This window comes from Hyperoodon ampullatus (assembly GCF_949752795.1).
Source record: "Hyperoodon ampullatus genome assembly, chromosome: 4".
Taxonomy (NCBI): domain Eukaryota; kingdom Metazoa; phylum Chordata; class Mammalia; order Artiodactyla; family Ziphiidae; genus Hyperoodon; species Hyperoodon ampullatus.
Genome location: NC_136917.1, coordinates 144,397,922 through 144,418,563, shown reverse-complemented (window position 1 = coordinate 144,418,563; position 20,642 = coordinate 144,397,922). Strand labels below are relative to the sequence as shown.

General features: G+C 43.1%; 1 protein-coding gene across 5 annotated transcripts in view; it reads left to right on the top strand.

Moving 5' to 3' along the window:
- EGFLAM (EGF like, fibronectin type III and laminin G domains) overlaps positions 1-20,642 on the top strand; it is a gene marked incomplete at its 5' end in the record, with an annotated part of 172,140 nt that overhangs the window by 113,611 nt on the left and 37,887 nt on the right. For all 5 annotated transcript variants that reach the window (XM_079703315.1, XM_079703316.1, XM_079703314.1 and 2 more), the window contains 6 exons: positions 6,811-6,926; positions 7,523-7,841; positions 8,506-8,606; positions 9,867-9,967; positions 11,971-12,115; positions 15,378-15,567. In XM_079703315.1, coding sequence (XP_079559441.1) covers positions 6,811-6,926; positions 7,523-7,841; positions 8,506-8,606; positions 9,867-9,967; positions 11,971-12,115; positions 15,378-15,567 — 972 coding nt within the window. The remainder of the gene's footprint in view (positions 1-6,810; positions 6,927-7,522; positions 7,842-8,505; positions 8,607-9,866; positions 9,968-11,970; positions 12,116-15,377; positions 15,568-20,642) is intronic.

The window sequence follows — 20,642 nt, the reverse complement described above, 5'->3', positions numbered from 1 at the left end:
GTTTGTGTTTTTTAAAAGACAACACTCCACAGGGGTGGTGCAGTTGACGCTTCCCCTGTGTGTGCAGGCATAAAGATCATAAAGGTAAAGGAGTCAGGGAAGTTTTGAGGTGGGGGCTCTAGAAGTCATTTTGTGCCTGGGGTGCCATTCTTGGGCTGTTGTCAAGTAAGGGTTTCATGAAGCATGATGAATGGAAAAGAGCAAACATATCTGCCTATAGCTGGTTCTCTAGAGCCATTCTCTCCCAACCATCCCACCCCTACCACCACAAAAACGTACCCTAGGATGAGTTAGTTTCACTCAGGTGGAAAGAAAAGTACCAGACAGATTATCTGTGGGAAAGGGAGGAGCAAAGGAAACCATTCAGCATTCTTGCAGAGCCTCTGAGTCCCTGTCGCTAAGGCTGATGTTGGGGTTTTGAGGATACCCAACTAATAACACTTCTTCTTTTTGTCCATTTTCTGAACCAACTGAGAAATAAGACAACAAACTCAGACGATAAAGAATCAAATGCCATCCTCGTCCTTGTTTATGATAAAGGCTAGATCAGAGAACATAGTTTACTCTAAGGCACAAGCTCCCTTTTGCAAACTCCCTTTTGCCCAATCCAGGCTATGGAACCCACTTGAGGGCAAGTTTGGGTTTACAGAGAGATCACGCCTGCCCAGGTCACTGCTTTCCACTTGTCGAGGTAGAGAGGGAAGGTGGGAGAGACCAAATTTGCCCCAAATTCCTCCTCCCTCCCCCAGGTCCTTTGATAGATTAGCTTCACTCAGTTCAGAAATATGGACCAAATGCTTCTACTCAGCATCTAGTTTCTGTCTCTACCTCTGTAGGGAGATGAAAATGTTGGACGAGCATTCAACAGTATTTCAGGAAACTCTTCTCATGATTGCAGCTTCAGGAGTGAAGAATAAGTGCTCCTCTCTCATCATTGCTAAGAGCTGTTAAGAGACCCAAATACAACCTGGTCCTTATGAATGAAGATGAATTCTGATAAATGATAACTCACATCTTCTGGGAGGCTTATATTATTGAACACAAAGTTACAATCCCCAAAGCATGTAACTTCCATGCTGAACTAACTCCTTTTTTCATCCACATAAGTAAAATTCCCTAGTTGTTTCTTTTTCAAACTTCGATTGGAGTAACAGATGCTTGCAATGTGTCTGAATTAAAAGTGTAAACTTTAGGGTCACAGAATGTTAGTGCCAGCAGGTCATCAAATCCAGTTCAGTTCCTTGTTTTATTAGAAAACATGAGAACCGGTGAGATTAAATGACTCGTTCAAGGTCACACAGTCATTTGTGTCCATCTCTCTCCCAATTTTTGGTTTCCATGACTAGGGGTATTTCCAACTATACCACGATACATCAGAGAAACTTACTGTTTATAGAAAACCGGTGATGCCTCAATAAAACCAAGCATACAGGTTTGTTTTTTTTTTTAAATAGAAGTCATCCTGTAATATAGTAATAGAAATTTGTCCCTTCTTATTAGTTTTCCTTGTGGTGGAATAACCCTTGAATTTGTTTTGTATTCAGTTAATGGTTTGACTATTCTGGTTCTAAATAAATGACTCCTTTTTAATGTTCTCTTTTCCTAATTTACAAAGTGTCAAGTAGAGAGAGATGAGTTATGCACTTTAATTATAATAACCCCAGGCTACTGGGAGAATTCTTATCAGTGGCTTGGACTGTACATTCTGTGCTCACTTAGAAACAGCATTGGTAAAATCTTCAGGGAAGCCATGGATTTGAGATCTGAGGTGGTGGGGTCATCAGGAAACAAGAGTGGGGAACTTCATTCCAGATGTCTTCACACCATACTGTGTCTGGTCCTCTCTCTGCTCATTTCCTTCCTGTTAAAAATGGGAAATGACAATTAGCCTGGATAATTATGAGAAACAGGAAGAGATGCTGCAAAGAGTATTGGAGTGCAGCATCAGGAGTCCAGAATTCTAGACCAGCTCTGCCACTGAACTGTCTCTGTGGGCTAGTCGCATGGTCTCTCTGAGCCTCAGTTTACTCCTCTGTAAAATGGACTTGTGCTAGCTGATCACCAAGGCCTTTCTACAAAAGTCAAGATGTCTTTGACTCTAAGTCCTTCTAATTCCATATTCTTATCCTACCCTTATCTCATACCCTTTGTTTCCCCAAACTGAGCAGTAACCTCGGGCTTCAAAGAGATAGGTTATATGCAGTATCAAACAGAAGCAATGATTATAAGACCCAAAGAACCTTATTCATTGAACAATATATGTCTTATTTTACTTGTGAAAATGAGCAGAGAAGGTAGAGTCATTTCCATTCTCATCATGGTACCATTTCATAGCCGAAGCAATGCATTTGTGGTCCTTTCCTCTAAGAGTTTCCTTCAAGGTAGACTTCCTAGGGTGGGTTAAAGGACAGGACGAGAACTCAGTTACCCACACTCCAACCCCTGGTTCTTCTATACCCTTCTGGCTAAAGTATATTAGATACTCGGTGTCAAAACATGTGTATGTTATTTTGCGTATTGAACTAAGGGTCATATGGTTTGGTTCTGGTCCTGAATTTTCCACTAATGAGATGCATGACCTTGGTTTTAAGTCACTTCTCTTCTGTGGCCTGAGTTTCCACATTTATGAAATGAGACTTTTGGACTGGATGGTGTTTAAGTCCTCTTCCAGCTCTAAATTTCTTGCTCTGAGTTGGGGAAAGAGACAGGGATGGTGGCAGTTTGGGGAGAATGTCTTTGTATTTGGGGACAAAGTCTCACCATACAAGGATTTGTCCCCAATATTCCACCACTTAAACAGGCCTGACCAGCTGGGCCAGGACAGGACAAAGTCCCACCATAGTGCAGCACTGTGGTAGTATCTCCCGTGCCTGGTGGAAGCCTTGGCTGTTGGTGAGCATGTGAAGTATTAGTTAAATGGAGGATGGGGAGGCATATCAAGAAGTCTAAAATATGGTTCCTGCCCTCAGGGGTTCACAATTGAGTTGAGAAACACAAGGGCAACATTCCGAGACCAGGAGTCCAGAAGATGTAAAAACCATCTTAAATATCCATTGAGTTCAACAAATTGTGGAAGCTTATTCTGAGCTCATGATTAGGGACATATATTCGTGGGTGGATGGCACCATCCAGGAGGAGTTGGAAGAATGTCCTACAGGCCTTGGCTGCTCCATCTTTTCTGGAGTCACCTTTTTTTTTTTCCAGAAGAGTCTGTTGTTCTCTTTTTAAAATATCACTTGATTTTGGTCTTTGGATGATACACATTCAGCTCTGTCTCCACAGAATGCGTGCAGCTGGAAGGATGGGTAGACTATGTATAAGGACACACAAGAGGGAAAAGGAAGGTGATGTGGACAAGAGCATTAACCAAAGTCTTGGGGTAGGAAAACACAAGACGTGTTCACAAGTCAACTGGTAAACCAGTTTGGCCATTAAGACTTTGGAAGAGGGGAAAAAAAGAGTCAAAACCATGATTTGGAGTCTGATTATAAGTGGCATGATGTAATCAAAAAAGAGACCAAGGATAAATCTAGTGCTGCTGTTTATTGTCTGTGTGCCTTTGAGCAAGTTATTTAATCTTTTTCAGTTTATACCTTCACATGGTAAAATGGGTGTAGTAATACCAATTTCACAGGATTTTATGAGAATTAATAGAAACAATCTATGAAAAGCTCTTGGTACAGTAAAAATGAGCAATAAATGTTAATTTTCTAAATCCCAGGCTCTTCCTCTCTCCACAGTGATTTCTTCTCCTACAGGCACTGGGAAAGCAGCAACCAGACAAACTTGGTTTTGAGTTAGGCTTGGCCAGTTACAAAGGCTTTCATCTTGATCAAACCACTTAACTTCCCTGACTTCAGTTTCTTGTCTACCAAATGAAATTTACTACACTTACCTTTCAGGATTATTGTAAAGTTTAGAAATGTATGATATGAAGCAAACAACAGTACCTGTCAGTAGGAGAGAGGCAGTAGGTTTCAATAAATAGTGGTGATAGGAGAAGGGAGGAAAAAGAGGAGTTATGATCATTGGGATTCTCGACCAAGGAGCATGGACATCTATCTTGTTGGCAGTTGAGGTCTTTGAAGATTTTTTTTCCAGATAGAGTATTATAAGATGAAATGCAGAGAATCTTGACATGATGAGAATAGTACAAGAATGGCTAGAATGTGCAGGGAAGCTGTTTTCAAGGGCCTCTGGCTTTTTGTGTGAAGACATCTGGCACACAGCTGTGCTGGCTGGATGCAGGTGGCTTAAGAGAATTTGCATCCAGGTATAAATCTGACATCAACAGGCTTGGATTTTCAGCTGACATGTGGGCTATTTTAAATAAAACTGGGGAATTGGTGTGGAGGTGGTGAGAACACCTCCACCAAGATGTGCCTGATACCTGAGAACAGGACCTTCTCTGATGTCTTTGGATCACCTGCTGACCACGTCTCCCTCTTCCTGGTGCAGGAGGAGATATCTGGTCAGCAGCGTTCCCACTGAGCAGGCATCCCACACTCCCTTTCTGACATTTCCTTTAGTTTCGTGTTCAATCTGCTTGCTCTTTGCTTAGAAGAGGGTGAGTTTGCTTTTGTGAGAAAGGTGTTTGGCTTAGCTTATTCTGAAAGCAGAGTTAATTGTCTTTAAGTTCAATTTATGTTTTTAATGTCATTTTTTTATTTTTTTAACTAATCATTCAATAACTAATGGGCATCAATGACCTACAAAAGTCAGTTTCTGTTTCCAGAGTTGTTACAACCGTAAAGCCTGGTGTCTGGTGTGACTGGATTAGAGAAGGCAGCCGGTACCTGTGCCTACCAAAAGCCACCAGGAGGAAATGGGGGCGCTATGGAGCAGCACTTTGAAAGACTCTCAGATCCTGGGGGTAGGGCTTCCTGTGTCTAGCCTAAGTCAGGACTGCTGTGGATCAGTAGACTTTGTGGATGACAGCTGAATAAAATTGTTCATCTGACCATCCCCCAAAGAACAATACCCTGTATTGTCCCCTATGAGTTTTTCTCAGCCCACCTTCCAGTTCTGAAAGATCCTGTTGTCCTGCTAAGAGGTTTGGAAATGGTTGACCTCCAAGATGCCACCCAGGGACACTTTTTTTTTTCTGGGTGTGGGAGTGTTTGCTGTAGTATAATGTCTCTTTCTTATTTTGAAGAACTTTTAATGAAATATCTCATACATCAAAAGTATATATATATATACTTTTATATATATGTGATATTACTTTTATGTTTTTATATAATATATAAAAATAATATGAACACTTATGGGTACCCAGCATCTATCTTAAGAAATAGAATATTATAGAGTACTATCAAAGGCCCCTGTGTGTCACACCTCATTCATATCCCTCTTCTAACCTTTCCCATGTATTTTTGGTCCTTGCCTTTCTTTTCTTAAGAGTTTGAATATAGTCGGCCATCCATATTGATCCGTGGTTGGTTGAATCCATGGATGCAGAATCCGCAGATACCAAGGACCGACTGTACTCTGCCATTTTATATAAGGAACTTGAGCATCCGGAGGTTTTGGTATCTGAGGGGGTCCTGCACCAAAACCACCCCTCAGATGCCAAGGGAAGAGGGACAACTATATATATATATCCTTAAATAATATATAGTTTTTCTTTTTTTTTTTTTTTTTTGTGGTACGCGGGCCTCTCACTGTTGTGGCCTCTCCCGTTGCGGAGCACAGGTTCCGGATGCGCAGGCTCAGCAGCCATGGCTCACGGGCCCAGCCGCTCCGTGGCATATGGGATCCTCCCAGACCGGGGCACGAACCCGTATCCCCTGCATCGGCAGGCGGACTCTCAACCACTGCGCCACCAGGGAGGCCCTATATAGTTTTTCTTGCTGTTGACTTTTATATAAATGGCATCAAACTGGATATGCTCCTGTGCAACTTGCATTTTTTGCATGAAATCTTGTGAGATTAAACCATGTTGATTCATTAAATATCCATTTATTCATTTCCTGTGTTACATAGTATCCCATTCCATAGATATACTATAATTCATTTTTCCATTATCTGTTGATAGATTTTTGGGGTATTACTTGATATTATAAAAATAGCAAAGTTGGGTTTTTTTACAATTACAAATTCTGATGCTATGAATGTGTTATGCACATGTCTCTTTGCACATGTGGAAAAGTTTCTCCACATTTTTTAAGTTGGGGTTACATTGCTGCGTCAAAAGGTATGAACATATTCTACTTCATTAAATATTTCTAAGTGTTTTGCAAAGGGGATGTACCGGTTTACACACCTAACATCAGAGTGTGAGTCTGCACTGATCCCATCCTTGGTAATATTTTTTATTGCCCAACTTTTGTATTTGCAAGTCTTGTCAGTATAAAATGGCAGCAGCTCTTTCTGGTTTTAACAGGCATTTCCTTGTTTTATTTTATTTTTTTTGGTGGTACGCAGGCCTCTCACTGTTGTGGCCTCCCCCGTTGTGGAGCACAGGCTCTGGACACACAGGCCCAGTGGCCATGGCTCACGGGCCCAGCTGCTCCGCGGCATGTGGGATCTTCCCAGACCGAGGCACGAACCCGTGTCCCCTACATCGGCAGGTGGACTCTCAACCACTGAGCCACCAGGGAAGACCTAACAGGCATTTCCTTGATTACTTATGAGATGAAATGCTTTTCATATTTTTTGCTCAGTGCTGCTTCCTCTTTTGTGTTGAATTCCTTGTGTGTTTCCGATACATCTCCATCCATTCAGCACAGCTCTGTATGTGGCTGCGTTAGCATAAAAAAGGGAGTGAAGGCACGTGTTGACTGCGGTGTGCTGCTTTTCTCTGTGAAGGCCCCGAGGAATCAGGAAGTGGGAGTTATGGACCCCATTATATAACCGACACAGAAGTCAGCGAGGATGATGACACATATGAAGACGACTTAGATTTGGATATTTCCTTTGAGGAGGTAAAGAAAAGTACTGCTTTAAAACCTGGGTGTTTTTGTTTCCTTGCTGAACAAGGTGATTTAGTCAATGGACCACTAACGTTTTACTTAAAACTTACTTAACTTGGCTCATTTGCTTTTAACACATCTATTCCCTCCGACGATTAGGCACCAGGTGATCATAAATTAATAGTAACTAGGTACCAACCATGCTGATGTTCTGTAGTCAGCTCCTGCCTGCTGACTTCACAATCTGACAAAAACATATTTAGATTCCCACCAAGTGAAATTTTATAAACTCAGTTTTTATAAGGAAATGAACAATTCCTTGATAAGGTAAATGCATCTTTGTGATACTGTAATAATAATAAATCACATAATATCAGCTTTAGCACTGATTTTCTGAGTAACACAGGAGAAGGTACTTAAAATCCTTGAGCCTCAAGTTCTTTCTCCATAAACTGGAGTCAGTACTATTTGCCCTCTGTACATCCCAAGGTTTTGGTAAATATCAAAATTGACTATATTTTCAAGTATTAGGTGTCAGCTATAAATAAGGCAGTCTAGTTACTGTGCTCTGTGTTAATCCTGAACTTCTTTTCCTTCTCTGTCTTTAGGTTAAACCGCTTCCTGCTATCAAAGAAGGGAATAAGAAATTTTGGGTGGAATCCAAGATGGCGCCCAGATCGAACCCAATAACCATTTCTAGGCTTGTCCCTGCTACCCCAGCATCTCTCCCCATGACTGAGGTGGCTCCTCAGCCCGCTCCAGTGGAGAGGAAAGGGAAGAATGGTGCGGCTATGATGCCAAGGCTTTTTGACGTGTCTTGTGATGAAATTCTCTGCTCTGCTGGCAGCTTTTGTGTCAATGACTACACCTGGGGGGGTTCTCGATGCCACTGCAACCTGGGCAAAGGTGGTGAGAGCTGCTCAGAAGGTAGGCCCTTGGGGGGTGGCGTGGGGAACATGGTGGTGGGTTGGCCCTACTGGGAGCCAGAGGGCAGGTTTGCATCCACACGTGGTTCCTTCAAGTCCTTTTTCTAAGATAAGCCCCTTCTCCCATGTTTTAGTCACTAAATTAGCTAGTTAGCTACACAGGGCAAATGTGAGGCAACTTCCATTGCTTCTAGTTAGATAGCAGCCCTATTCTTATATCTGCCAAACATGTAGTCCTTTTGGAGCAATTAATAAGTCATCCTGATGGCATCTTGGGGGTGGGTTTACTTTATCACACCTCTACTAAGAAAATGCAGCAGAAACATGTGTGTGAAGGTTAAGAAGGATAATAATTGAGCCAACTTATATTACACAGATGTTCAGCTAGAAAGCAGGTGTCAGTGGCCTTAAAGCCATTGATTTCTCTTTAGGGTGGCAAGTAACCATCTCCAAAGATCCAGTTTCTCCCTAAGAATTTCAGAAACTCAAAGTCCCCAGGAATGAGAATCCTGGGGTTAAAGAGTAGAGTGAAGAAGACGGTAAGCTAGGTTTAACAGACTGTCAGGGGTTTTTACTTAATAACATCCAGGCAATGGTGTGTACTGATTTTTTGCATTTGAAGTGAGGAAACAGCATGCTTTTATTTTGTCTTTTTCTCTTTTCAGATATCGTTATACAGTATCCTCAGTTCTTTGGCCACTCCTATGTAACCTTTGAACCTCTGAAGAACTCTTACCAGGCATTTCAAATTACTCTTGAATTTAGGGTAAGAAGGATTAATCCTTTGATGAGTGCTTACTGGACACCGTAGCACAGCAGTGTGCTACATCAAAGGGAGGAGGAGAGGGGAGAGGAAGCAGGGGGTAAACCCATTCACAGGTTAGCGAGAACGATGGGCACACTTACACACTCAAGGGCGGCAGCAAAGGGAGGGTGGGTTCTGTATGTTACTGAACTATGGAAATGGTTGGCCTGAAGGTTCCCAGGAAGAATATTTGGGTCCCACACATGTTGCTCATGTTGACTGAAAAAAAAATGCACAACCTAAAAGTTGAGAGTTATGTTTTATTCAGCAAATTTGCTGAGGACTGAAGCCCAATAGCTCTAAGGGACTGTTCCCCAGGCTAAAGTCCTCAGCAAGTCCACCAAATAAAACATAATTCTCAACTTTTAGGTTGTGCTTTTTTTTTTTCGGTCAACACTCATAATAGTGACACTTCTCAGGCCAGGATTTCAGAAGGTATAAATGCATTCTCCAGCCCCAAATTCCTTTTAAAGGAAGCCCAAACAACGTTCATTATTATGACTGTAACTGAACAGATAGAAAAATGACTATATGCAACCCTGGCACACAGTGAGGGCCCAATAGATGCTCTCTGATCTGAATCAGCTGTGGATCAGAATTCATTTCCTTCAGCTTAAAGTGATTCTTTTGGGTATCTCAGATGACAGGAAAAGGTTTGGAGATATGGAAACAAGTCCCCTTCAGGTCACGGTCAAAGTGTTGATGGTCCAAAAGATGATCTGTCCCAGTCTAGGACAGACAACATGGGTGAAAACTAAACAAGTCCATGGGCTGTTTGTATTGTCATGTTCTCCTAATGGAAGGAAAGAAGCAAATTTACATGGGAAATTAAAAAAAAAAAGGAAAAACTAAAATGCTCTTTGGTGAGCATAGAATTTGATGAGCATGAGAGCAGCCCCTGTGTGACTGCGGTCTTTGTGCACATGGTTTCCCAGAGCCTCTGCTGGTGGATCCATGAAGCCAAGTAAAGAGTGGGTCAGATATGGGGCCACCTTCCTCTCACGTCACTGCAAAATTCCTCACACACTGTTTATACTGCTGCCCTCTGTTTATTGAAAGTGAACTGGGACTAGGTACCTGGGAAGTAATTGGAGTCCACATGCTTGTAAATAGGAACGCAGTGGAGATGCTCAAGTTTCGCATTCATGAGTGTTTCCAGGTGGCCCTTTATGGAAGAAGAAGTGCTCATTGTTCGTGTGGCTTTCGTTCCTATAATAACAGGCAGAGGCGGAGGATGGCTTACTGCTCTACTGCGGGGAGAATGAGCACGGGAGGGGGGATTTCATGTCCCTGGCTGTCATCCAGCGCTCACTCCAGTTCAGGTAACTCCTGCCAAAAACCCCTCAGATTTTTAATACTACCCTACGTTATGTTTTCCTTTTTATAGTGTGAACAAAATCTATACACAATGGATCCCTGTAAATAAAGGAACAGTGTGTATAAGATGAGCGTGGACCAGTTTACTAAATCCTGGGGTATCAGGATTGCAGGGTTACCCCTCGAATTTGAGTGTAGAACCTTGTAATCATTTATTCATTCAACAGCAAATGTTTCTTGAGCCGCCACAGTGTACCAGGCACTGCTGCAGCGCCTGGGAATGTGGCGGTGAGCCAAAGCGATCGAGTCCTTTCTCTCCTGGAGCTTTGGTGGATGCGATGGGAAGAAGGCTGGGACTTCCTCCTTGTCCCCTGCGGTAGATACGGCTGACAGCGTGGAGCCCAGAGAGGAGCCCATAGCCTCCTAAGGGTTTCCAGAGCCTCAGACCCCATCCTTGTCTTTCCTCAGGGCTGTGGTGGACTATTTGACTTACCTCCTCTGCCCTGATCATTTGTGTCCCAACGCACCTTGGAAGCCACCATTGGTTTATGTGTGGTTTTCTGCATGCAGAGTTCTGTGGACGTGCGAGTGTTTAAACCACCCTCATGGAGGTGCACACAGCACCTATTTGAGGACAACCAGTGGGGATCAGCTGGGTGCTTCTCCATGGCTCACTGATTAAGATCCTGAGGACACTATTCTCCTGCGGCCTGACCGTCAGCAAATGACTTAACCTCTCCGAGCCCATGTTTCCTGCAGGACTACTGTGAGCATTAATGCATGAAAACATAAGAGTACTTAGAGCAGTGCCTGACCCATAGCAAAAGCATTGAGTAAGCACCAACCATGATTGTCTTTTGACTATTTTAGCACAAAAATTACTTTTGGTTAAGAAGGATAAGACTGTCAAGCATCTCACGTGGGGTAGAAAATGCCCCCACTCCCGTCCCCACATCCTTTGCTAAATGCGTTGATTGATGGGAGATTGAGGTCAGCCAGCAGGATCTGGGCTAACCTTATGCGGATCTAACCCTTGGAGGATCTGATTGACTCCCACTAGCCCCGCTGGTTATTTGCTGGTAGCACCTCTCCATCTCTGCAACTCCTACTGCGTGATTCTGAGATGCCCCCCTCTACGTGGGCCTGTTTTGCAACACCTCTCCACCCCATTCCACTCCACTGACGATCAGGAGACAAAGGGAGGCCATGAGAAGTGGGCTGCAATTAGTGCACATCCTGATAAGGACAACACCCACCATGCTTCCTTCCCCACCGGCAGTCTCAGAACCCATGGTGACATGGCATGGTGGCTGCTTGGAGGTCGGCTGGAAAAGGTCAGAATCCTACATGTCACGCATAGTGACCAGAGGGCACCCCAGGCCATACGGAGGTTGGGAAAAAAAACAAGAATAATGCAACTGTCTGAGAATGCTCGTTCTCCACCCACATGCCCTCTGAGCTGGAGACTCCCATGGAAACCATCCCTGCACTCAGGCCCAGCTGAACACAGATGGCAGTGCTGGCCAGCTTGTCAAAATGAGTGTGAAGACTTGGTTTCTTTTTTTTTTTTTTTTTACATTTTATTAACATCACTGAGCCTGTCATTTTGGAGCTGTGGGAAGTCCCCAGAGAAACCCCCGGAAGCAGAATGGTTCAAGCTCTAATCCTCCGTACCTTGAGTCCATGTTCAGCATCTGGTCCTTGCTGAGAAGGAGAGGGAAGATCTTAGTTGCCCAGGATTCTCTAAGCTGCAGAGAAAATTGAGTTAAAGGAGACCCCACACTGAAAGTTTCTATAGGCAGATTAAAGACAACCAGGCTGAGGAGGTCTCAGGGAAGGAGGCGTCTAGCTCTTCCATATGTAGATTTAAACAGCTCTTGATATTTGTAAACCTAACTCTGAACGGACTGGCTCTCAAAGAAGCCATTACCCTGGAAGTGATGTTCATGGAGTCTGAAAACATAATGAACTGGTTGATCTAAGAATTTTCCTTTTCTTCCCCCACCAGGTTTAACTGTGGAACTGGGCTTGCCATCATCGTAAGTGAAACCAAAATCAAACTAGGGGGCTGGCACACGGTTACGCTCTACAGAGATGGGCTGAACGGGCTGCTGCAGCTGAACAACGGCACCCCGGTGACAGGCCAGTCCCAGGTGAGTGCGAGCCTCACTCCCTGCCCCCTGCCCAGAACGCATCACAAGTACCCTTGTAGGGTCCCACTGCAGAGAGCTGGCAGCCCTGGCAGATGGGCTGCTTTTCATGGCAAACCCATGCAACCTGGCTCTGATGTGCCCCTGCCAGCTTTCCACCCTAGGTGGGCTTTCAGGGCACGTGTCCATCCCACATCTACCGAGGAGGAGGATGACTTTGCCAGCATCATAGCCCTGGGTGCACAGGGACGTGCAGTAGGCTCTGTGCCCGGGGACATGTTCTCTTTCTATAAGGACATCAATGTCAGGGGGTGGAGGAAGGCCCATAGTGGAGGAATTGAAGGCATTATTAGTGCCAAGCACAAAGCTTGCTTATAAGGCAGAGGTGTTGCAATCCTGTGGCTTTAGAAAATCGTCCCGGGGCTTCCCTGGTGGCGCAGTGGTTGAGAGTCCGCCTGCCGATGCAGGGGACACAGGTTTGTGCCCCGGTCCGGGAAGATCCCACATGCCGTAGAACAGCTGGGCCCGTGAGCCATGGCCACTGAGCCTGTGCGTCCAGAGCCTGTGCTCCGCAACGGGAGAGGCCACAACAGTGAGAGGCCCGTGTACCGCAAAAAAGAAAAAAGAAAGGAAAAAAAAAGAAAATCGTCCCGAAAGGTTCAGTTGGTTCAATATTCAGGAGTAATCCATTCATCCACCTTTTTGGGGCCATGATTATAGGAAGTGGTAAAGCAGCATAACTGTTGGGCTACTCAGCAAATCACCTAGGTATTCACATATTTGTCATGCTCTGAGCAATTTTAGGACTGTGTTTAGAATAAACAGTTGGGATTAGCAACCTGCCAAGGAACCGAGCCTGTAATTCTAATCAGGCAGGTATCTGTATTCTCTGAGGAAAAAAGTAGCAAGAAAGCCTTTGTGTATATGTGTATAGCTTTCTCCTTGCCCAGGCTCTTCACTATTCTTTGCTGACAAGACATGTTATATTAAGGGTCATGACTTGCTGATTAAAAATAAAAGAATAGAAAAAATAAATCTCACTCATTTGAATCCCAGTGGTTCCAAAAGAACAAGAATCCAAATATAGTGAATGTGAATCCAGGAAGATCATTTATGCAGATATGCATATATTTCTAAGGAAGGGAAAGATGGGATAAATGCACTGCAGAATCACATAAATGCCAGAACAATAGGCCTACTATGGTTAAAATTAAATTTGACAGGAATAAAGAAACTTTGAACTTGGGTCCAAAATACTAACATGAATACAAGTGGAGAAGCTGTAACAGAAGTAACACATGTGTAAATGTCTATGGTTTAAAACAAGGAAATTCAATAAAGGTTAATAAATAGGGCCATGTGATAACAACAAGCTAAAGAAATTATAGGCTGCATTAATAGAGACATAGCATCTAGGAAAATGGAGGTGATAATCCTATTCTATTCTGGTGCCTATGTGTGTAGTTTGCCATACTCTAACAGGGACTCTAATCCTCGAAGAGGATTGCCTTCAGAGTATATGATTTTAATGCATGTAAGCATTAATTACAAAAAGCATATAATTTTGTGGATACTCAAGGCAACATCTGCCTCTCCACTACCAAGACTTGCTAAGCAAGTTGTATAAGCAGGACCGCAGATGTGGAATGTTTGAGAAAACTGTCTCAAGAGATAGTGACTCTGTCTTAAGTCAGGGTTCCCCCAAAACAGACCTGAGATGAGGAGTCTTATGCAAATAATGCACTAAGAAAGGGATCCCATAGGAAACCTGTAAGAGAGGGGATTAAGATGAATGGGGGAGGGGCAGAAGTCAGTAAGAGCGAGATCTCAGGCAAAGTTCCTCAGGGTCTGGCTTTAGCCTGATCCCACAGGGGAGCTCTGGAGTGTAAGTAGTACCACGGAGTGATGCCAACCCAAAGCAAGGGAATTGGACTTTCACACTTAAGCACCCGTTAAAACTTGTTAAGGGCTGTGCCAGGAGACTGCAAACTCCAGGATACCACCAGTTCTCTGCACAGGCAGGCAAAGCAGCCTCCAGAGGCCCAAAGACAACCCTCATTAGAGGAAGGTAAAGGCTAGGCTCAAAGACTATTGCCTGGGATGTTGTGAAGGGAGCTTCAGAGGAGCTATCCACCCCTCTGATGCACTTAATGTTCCAAAAAAAGAGAAAAGGATTTAGCTGTCAGGCTCCTGCTGTGGTCCTGGATCAGGGAATAGGGCCAGAAGGGTGAGGAAGGGATCCAGAAGAAGTAAATCCTGAGGATCTTGGTGAAATAAGCCAACAGGGCACTCAATTCATCTAACGAAAGCTATATGCCAGTGGCTGGCAAATAATTAATCCTTAAAATCCACCGTAAATAATTTAAAGCTGCCTAGCTCATATTTAATATACTATTTACAAATGATTCTCATCTATTCATTAGAAAAGATAAAGCAATGATTAGATGTTTTACTTATTGATAACAAAAGGATAAAGGGTAAAGGTTACATTTCAGTGGCTTACATTCTAGACATTTTATAACTTCTAGCATACCTTTTCCCAACCCCCTTCTATACCCTTTAATCCAAGCAAATGAGATATTTCTGCCATAAAAATAACAAATAACCAAGAGCACCTTCATTCTGACCCACCTAATGTTCAGCTCTGTATTTTGTAACCTCAAAGTCTACAATCCAGGTTGTGGTTTAGTCTAAGATTGGAAATGTCCCTACCTAGCTGTAATAACACTTTAAAAAAAATGTATCCATGAGCAAATTTCAAAATATTTTGCAACTCAGTCTTGGCAATTTCCCTCTCCCTGACAAATGCCTCTTGCAGGATATAGTATAAAGGTGACTAGGACCGTAAAATGGTAAATGTTAGCCCATGTATACACAAAATTAGTATTATCACCTTTTGAGACACAATAGCCCTATGACCCATCCAAGATACACAGTAAATTGGTGTCAGGACTGGAAAGAGAAAGTTTTTTTTGGTTGCCCATCATGGTACACTGACTGTTGGGTTGCTCTTGGCTCCAACCCACCTTCCCTTCCCTTCTAGGTTCCAAAATCATCCCTTCTCGAAAGACAGCCCTCTGAGAAGCTCTCTTGAGTTTTCTATGGTAACCGTGGGTTTAATTTTCCAGTAGGACAGTGACTTAAATACAGATGGAAGAAAACACTGGCGCTATAAATTGCATCTGAACCATGTCCCTCATGAAAATCTGTTGTGTTTTAGCTTTTGACTTTGTGTAGTGAGTTACTGTTTCCATCTTTCTTAAAGGGCCAGTACAATAAAATTACCTTCCGGACACCTCTCTATCTTGGTGGGGCTCCCCGTGCTTACTGGTTGGTGAGAGCAACAGGGACAAACCGAGGCTTTCAAGGCTGTGTACAGTCACTCACTGTTAATGGGAAGAGAATGGACTTGAGGCCCTGGCCGCTGGGGAAGGCACTTAGCGGGGCTGATGTGGGTAAGTGGTTGCCCAGTGGGTGGGATGCTCTCGTGGGACTGCCTTTCTGGTTTGGGCCAGGGTGGGGAGAAGCTTCATGGGCTACAACCCTAGGCAGATGGTTAATGCAGAGCTTTAGGAGGGAGGTGGGCCTGAAGGGTGACGTTGGTGCTCTGAAGACATGATGACCTTGAATCTGAACACTCAGACGTGGTACATAAGACCAAGGGTGGACCAAAACCTTGGTTGTGTCCTGCTGCCATCTTGGCCCTCTTCATGAAATGTAGCCTGGTCTCATCTGACAAGGCAACAGCAATTCAGCCCTTTCACCCTTCCTCACCCAGTCCAGTGGAAGAACCAACACAATAATGTAGAAAGATCTTTTGTATACTCTTTGCTTCTAAAAGAAGTGGCCACATTCCAATTCTTGACCACCGTGCCAAACACGTTCTTGACGCCCTCTCATTTATTCCTCATACTGACTCGAGGAGGTAGAAATTATTATTATACTTATTTTACACATGAAGACACTGGGACTTGTAAAAGTTAAAGAGCTTATCTAAAATAGGGCAGATCTAGGATTGTGGTTTTTTTCTTTTTTTCTATTTTCCTTTTTTTAAATTAAGATTATTTTTTGAGTAGTTTAAGGTTCACAGCAAAATTGGGGGGAAGGTACAGAGATTTCCCATATGCCCTCTGGTCCCACACACACGTAGCCCCCCACCCCCCAATTATCAACATCCCCCATTAGAGTGGTATATTTGTTACAATTGATGAACCTGTTGACACTTCATAATTGCCCCAAATCCATAGTTTACATTATGGTTCACTTATAGTGTTTTATGTTCTATGGGTTTGGACAAATGTATACTAACATATGTCCATCATTATGGTATCATACAGAGTATTTTCACTGCCTTAAAATTCCTCTGTGCTCTGCCTGTTCATCTCCTACCCCCATCTCCAACTCCTGGCAACCACTGATCTTTTTATATTCTTTATAGTTTTGCCTTTTCCAGAATGTCATATAGTTGGAATCATACGTTATGTAGCCTTAATAGATTGGCTTCTTTCAGTTAGTAATATGAATCTAAGTTCCCTCCATGTCTTTTCACGGCTTGATAGCTCATTTCTTTTTAGCACTGAATAATATTCCATTGTCTGGATGGACCACAATTTATCTGTTCACCTACTGAAGAACATCTTGGCTGCTTCCAAGCTTTGGTAATTATCAATAAAGCTGCTATAAACATCCAGGTTTTTGGGTGGACATAAGTTTTCAGCCCTTCTGGGTAAACACCCAAGAGTGTGATCGCTTGATCATGTGGTAAGAGTATGTTTAATTTTGTAAGAAACCACCAAACTGTGGACTGTATCATTTTGCATTCCCACCGTGAATGTATGAGAGTTCCTTTTGCTCCACATTCTTGTTAGCATTTGATGGTGTCAGTGTTCCATATTTTGGCCATTCTGATAGGTGCATAGTGGTATCTTGTTGTAATTTGCATTTCCCTGATGACATATGATATGGAGCATCTTCTCACATGTTTATTTGCCATCTGTATATCTTCTTTGGTGAGATATCTGTTAAAATCTTTGACTCATTTTCAATTGAGTTGTTTGTTTTCTTATTATTGAGTTTTAAGAGTTCTTTATTTATTTTGGATAACAATCCTTTATCAGATGTGTCTTTTGAAAATGTTTTCTTATCTGTGGCTTGTTTTCTCATCCTCTAAACATTGTGTTTCACAGAGCAGAAGTTTTAAATTTTAATGAAGTTCAGCTTATCAATTATTTTTTTCATGGATCCTGTCTTTGGTGTTATACCTAAAAAGTCATTGCCTTACCCAAGGTCATCTAGGTTTTCACCTGTTATTTTCTATGAGTTTTATTGTTTCATGTTTACATTTAGGTCTGTGATCCATTTTGAGTTAATTTTTGTGAAGGGTGTAAGGTCTGTGTCTAGATTCTTTTTTTTTTTTTTTTTGTATGTGGAAGCCCAGTTGTTCCAGCACCATTTGTTGAAAAGACTAGGATTGTTTTTAAAGCAATAAGGACATGTATTCCATCACTGAAGGCAGCAGATAGATAATTCTAAGGTTGGTTAACTCAATGACTGTTTTAGTCAGCTAGGGCCACCATAACAAAATACCACAGACTGGGTGGTTTAAACAACAGATATTTATTTTCTCACAGTTCTGGAGGCTGGAAATCCAAGATTAAGGTGTTGTTATGTTTGGTTTCTCCTGAAGCCTCTCTCCTTGGCTTGCAAATGGCCACCTTCTCACGGTGCCCTCACATGGCCTTTTGTCTGTGCTTGAATCCTGTGTCTCTCCCTTTTCTTATAAGGACACCAGTCAGATTGTATTAGGACCACTCACATGACCTTATTTAACTTTCATTACCTCTTTAAATGCCCTGTCTCCAAATACGGTCACATTGGGAGTTAGGGCTTCAACCTATGAATTTTGGGAGGACACAGTCCAGTCCCTAACAGTGACTCAATGATGTTAGAACTCTGGGTTGGTATCTCAGTGATTCTCTTGTTTTTCACTCATAATCCCAAGATGGTGCCCCAACTGTGAGCATCACATCCTCATATGACATTGTTATCGCAAGAAGTGGCAAGCTCCTTTCTTGGGTCTCTTTGTTCTCCATCTTCAAGATGTCATTTTGAAAGAATGCATGGTGAATACCACGTGCGCATGATCTTGCTTCTACCATTCACATTTGGCTGCATTTGCTCTACCACATATGATCCTATTCCTCCCTCTCTCCATTTCTGAGTCAGAGCTAGGATTCGATCTTCATGACTCCAAGTACAGTTTGTTTGTTTTGTTTCTTTGTTTTGAAGCTAATATTAGTTGAGTACCTACTACATGTAGCCACCATTCAGAACTACTTTAATCGTCTCGAGATTCCTACAAAGTAGGTGCTATGATTAGTCTTAGTGTTTACAGATGAGAGCTGGTGGTTCAGAACAGTTAAGTAACTTGCCTAAGGTCACACAGCTAGTAGGTGGTAAAGCTGGTAAATGGTGACCTCAGCAATTCTGGCACCAGTGCCTGCCCTCTTAACCACATCTGCCACATCAGAGGCTCCCAAATTGGTTTCAAATTGCTTGCTTCTACTTTTCTCACTCCTAAAGGTGACACCATTGTTAAAACTACAAAAGATGGAGTTTACTTGAAAGGAAAAGGTTACTCTCCACCTGTTATTCCCTATGTTACTTTTTCCCTCACTTGATCACTTGGTCAAAGCAAGCAATCAACAGTAGTGACTAAAGCTATTACAAAGGCTCCCGCTGTGGTAAGGTGAGAACCAGCAGGCCCACGAGAAGTCTCCCGTGGTGTTGAAAAGTCTGGACTCTGAAGGCAGATTGCCTGGATTTGGCAGGTCAGTTAACCTCTTTGAGACTCAATATCCCCATCTATAAATAGTAACTTATTTTGTCTGGATGAGTCACGGTGCATATAGAGTACTTAGAATAAAGCCTTGCACATAGGAAATATGTTGTAAATGTTTCCTGTTGTTGATATTCTTATTAATATTCTGACTCTACCAATCCACAGGGTATAAGCTGTTTCTTCTCTCTTCATTGGACTAACAGGGAAACAGCCCTGAAGGACAGATCTGGCAGTCTTGTAATCTCTGACAGGTAGTTAAGAAGTTGCAAAATTGAGTAAGGGCCAATTTCTGACCGCGTTTTAAATTCTCACCCGGTACAATACTAACCTCTCCATTGAGCAGATGAACCCGGAGGACCCACCTTGCTGGCTCTGGGATCCCTGGGGGCAGCTATTGGATTATTCCATGGCTCTCTGTCAACCTTAGTGGCAGGCATTGGTCACATGGCCTTTTTTTTCCCATTTCTTCCCATTTTCCCCCCTGGGTACAAGAACAGGGCTGGCTATCCTTCCTCACCTCCATATTTGCTTTCCTTTGAATAAGTCCTCTGGAAGTTCAAGTTCCTATAACTTAAATGCAGTCTCACCATGGAGGAGACTGGGCTCTTGGAAACAGCGGTGAATTTCCCATGGAGATGCAGGCTTCCAGAAGAGGGTGAGGACAGTTGCACGTCATGGCTCCTTCCCTCTGATCTCTAACTTGGCCTTGCCGGCTTCAACCACAGTTTTTTCTCTGTCCCACCTCCCCAAACCCAAGAAACTTGTTTCCAAGGGGCCTTTCATTACTCGACCCCTCCCACCTCATCTCCTTCATTAAATTATTTCCAGCTATTGGATTCTCTGTGAACTCACATTCTAGAATAGTCAGCAATCTCAGCAAAATTTTGTATCCTCTGGCCCAGACTTTTCTTTTATTATTTCCACCCAAATTCTCCAACCTAAGCCACCACCACTCATTTTTTCCAATCCCTTCTTGGATCCCCGCCCTGCAGTGTCACAGAGCCAACTTCCCAAGTTATTCGAGACTCATGAGGTCTTCAGGGGCCACGGGTCTCACTATGGCTTATCACTCTCTTACTCTTTCTTCCATTTGGTAAATACTTATTTAAGCTCCTGTGCTGGTCACAGCACTGGGTGCTTAAGATAAAGCAATAAACAAGACAGGATCTCAGCTCATCCCTCCTGTCATAGCTCTCCCTAGGAGAGACCAAATTAATCAAATAAACATCACAGAAATAAATGTAAAATTACAATTTGGAGTGTTACAAAGGGGAAGTGCAATACTAATGTATAATAGGGAGATTTATGGGCTGGGGGTCAGGAAAAGCATTTCTGAGGCTGTAATGTGAAGTTGATATCTGAAGCAAGAGTAGGAGTTAAAAAGCAGAGATGAGAGGGAAGTGCACTCCAGGCAGAGGAAATGCCCTGTCCCATGGCAGTATGAGGGGAGGTGGGTCTCATGATCTTGTTTGTGTTTTGCAACGATCCCTCTGACTATAGACAGCTTTTTGGAAAGGGTCTTCATGGGGGGCATGTAGACCAGCTGGGAGGCTGTGCAGGAGTTCAGATCAGAGATGATGGTGATTTGATCCAGGGTGGTAGTGGTGACACACTTGACAGATCCTTAGGAGGGGAAATAGACAAGCCTCATTGTCGCGCTGGATTGCGGGACGAGGCACAGGGAGGCTG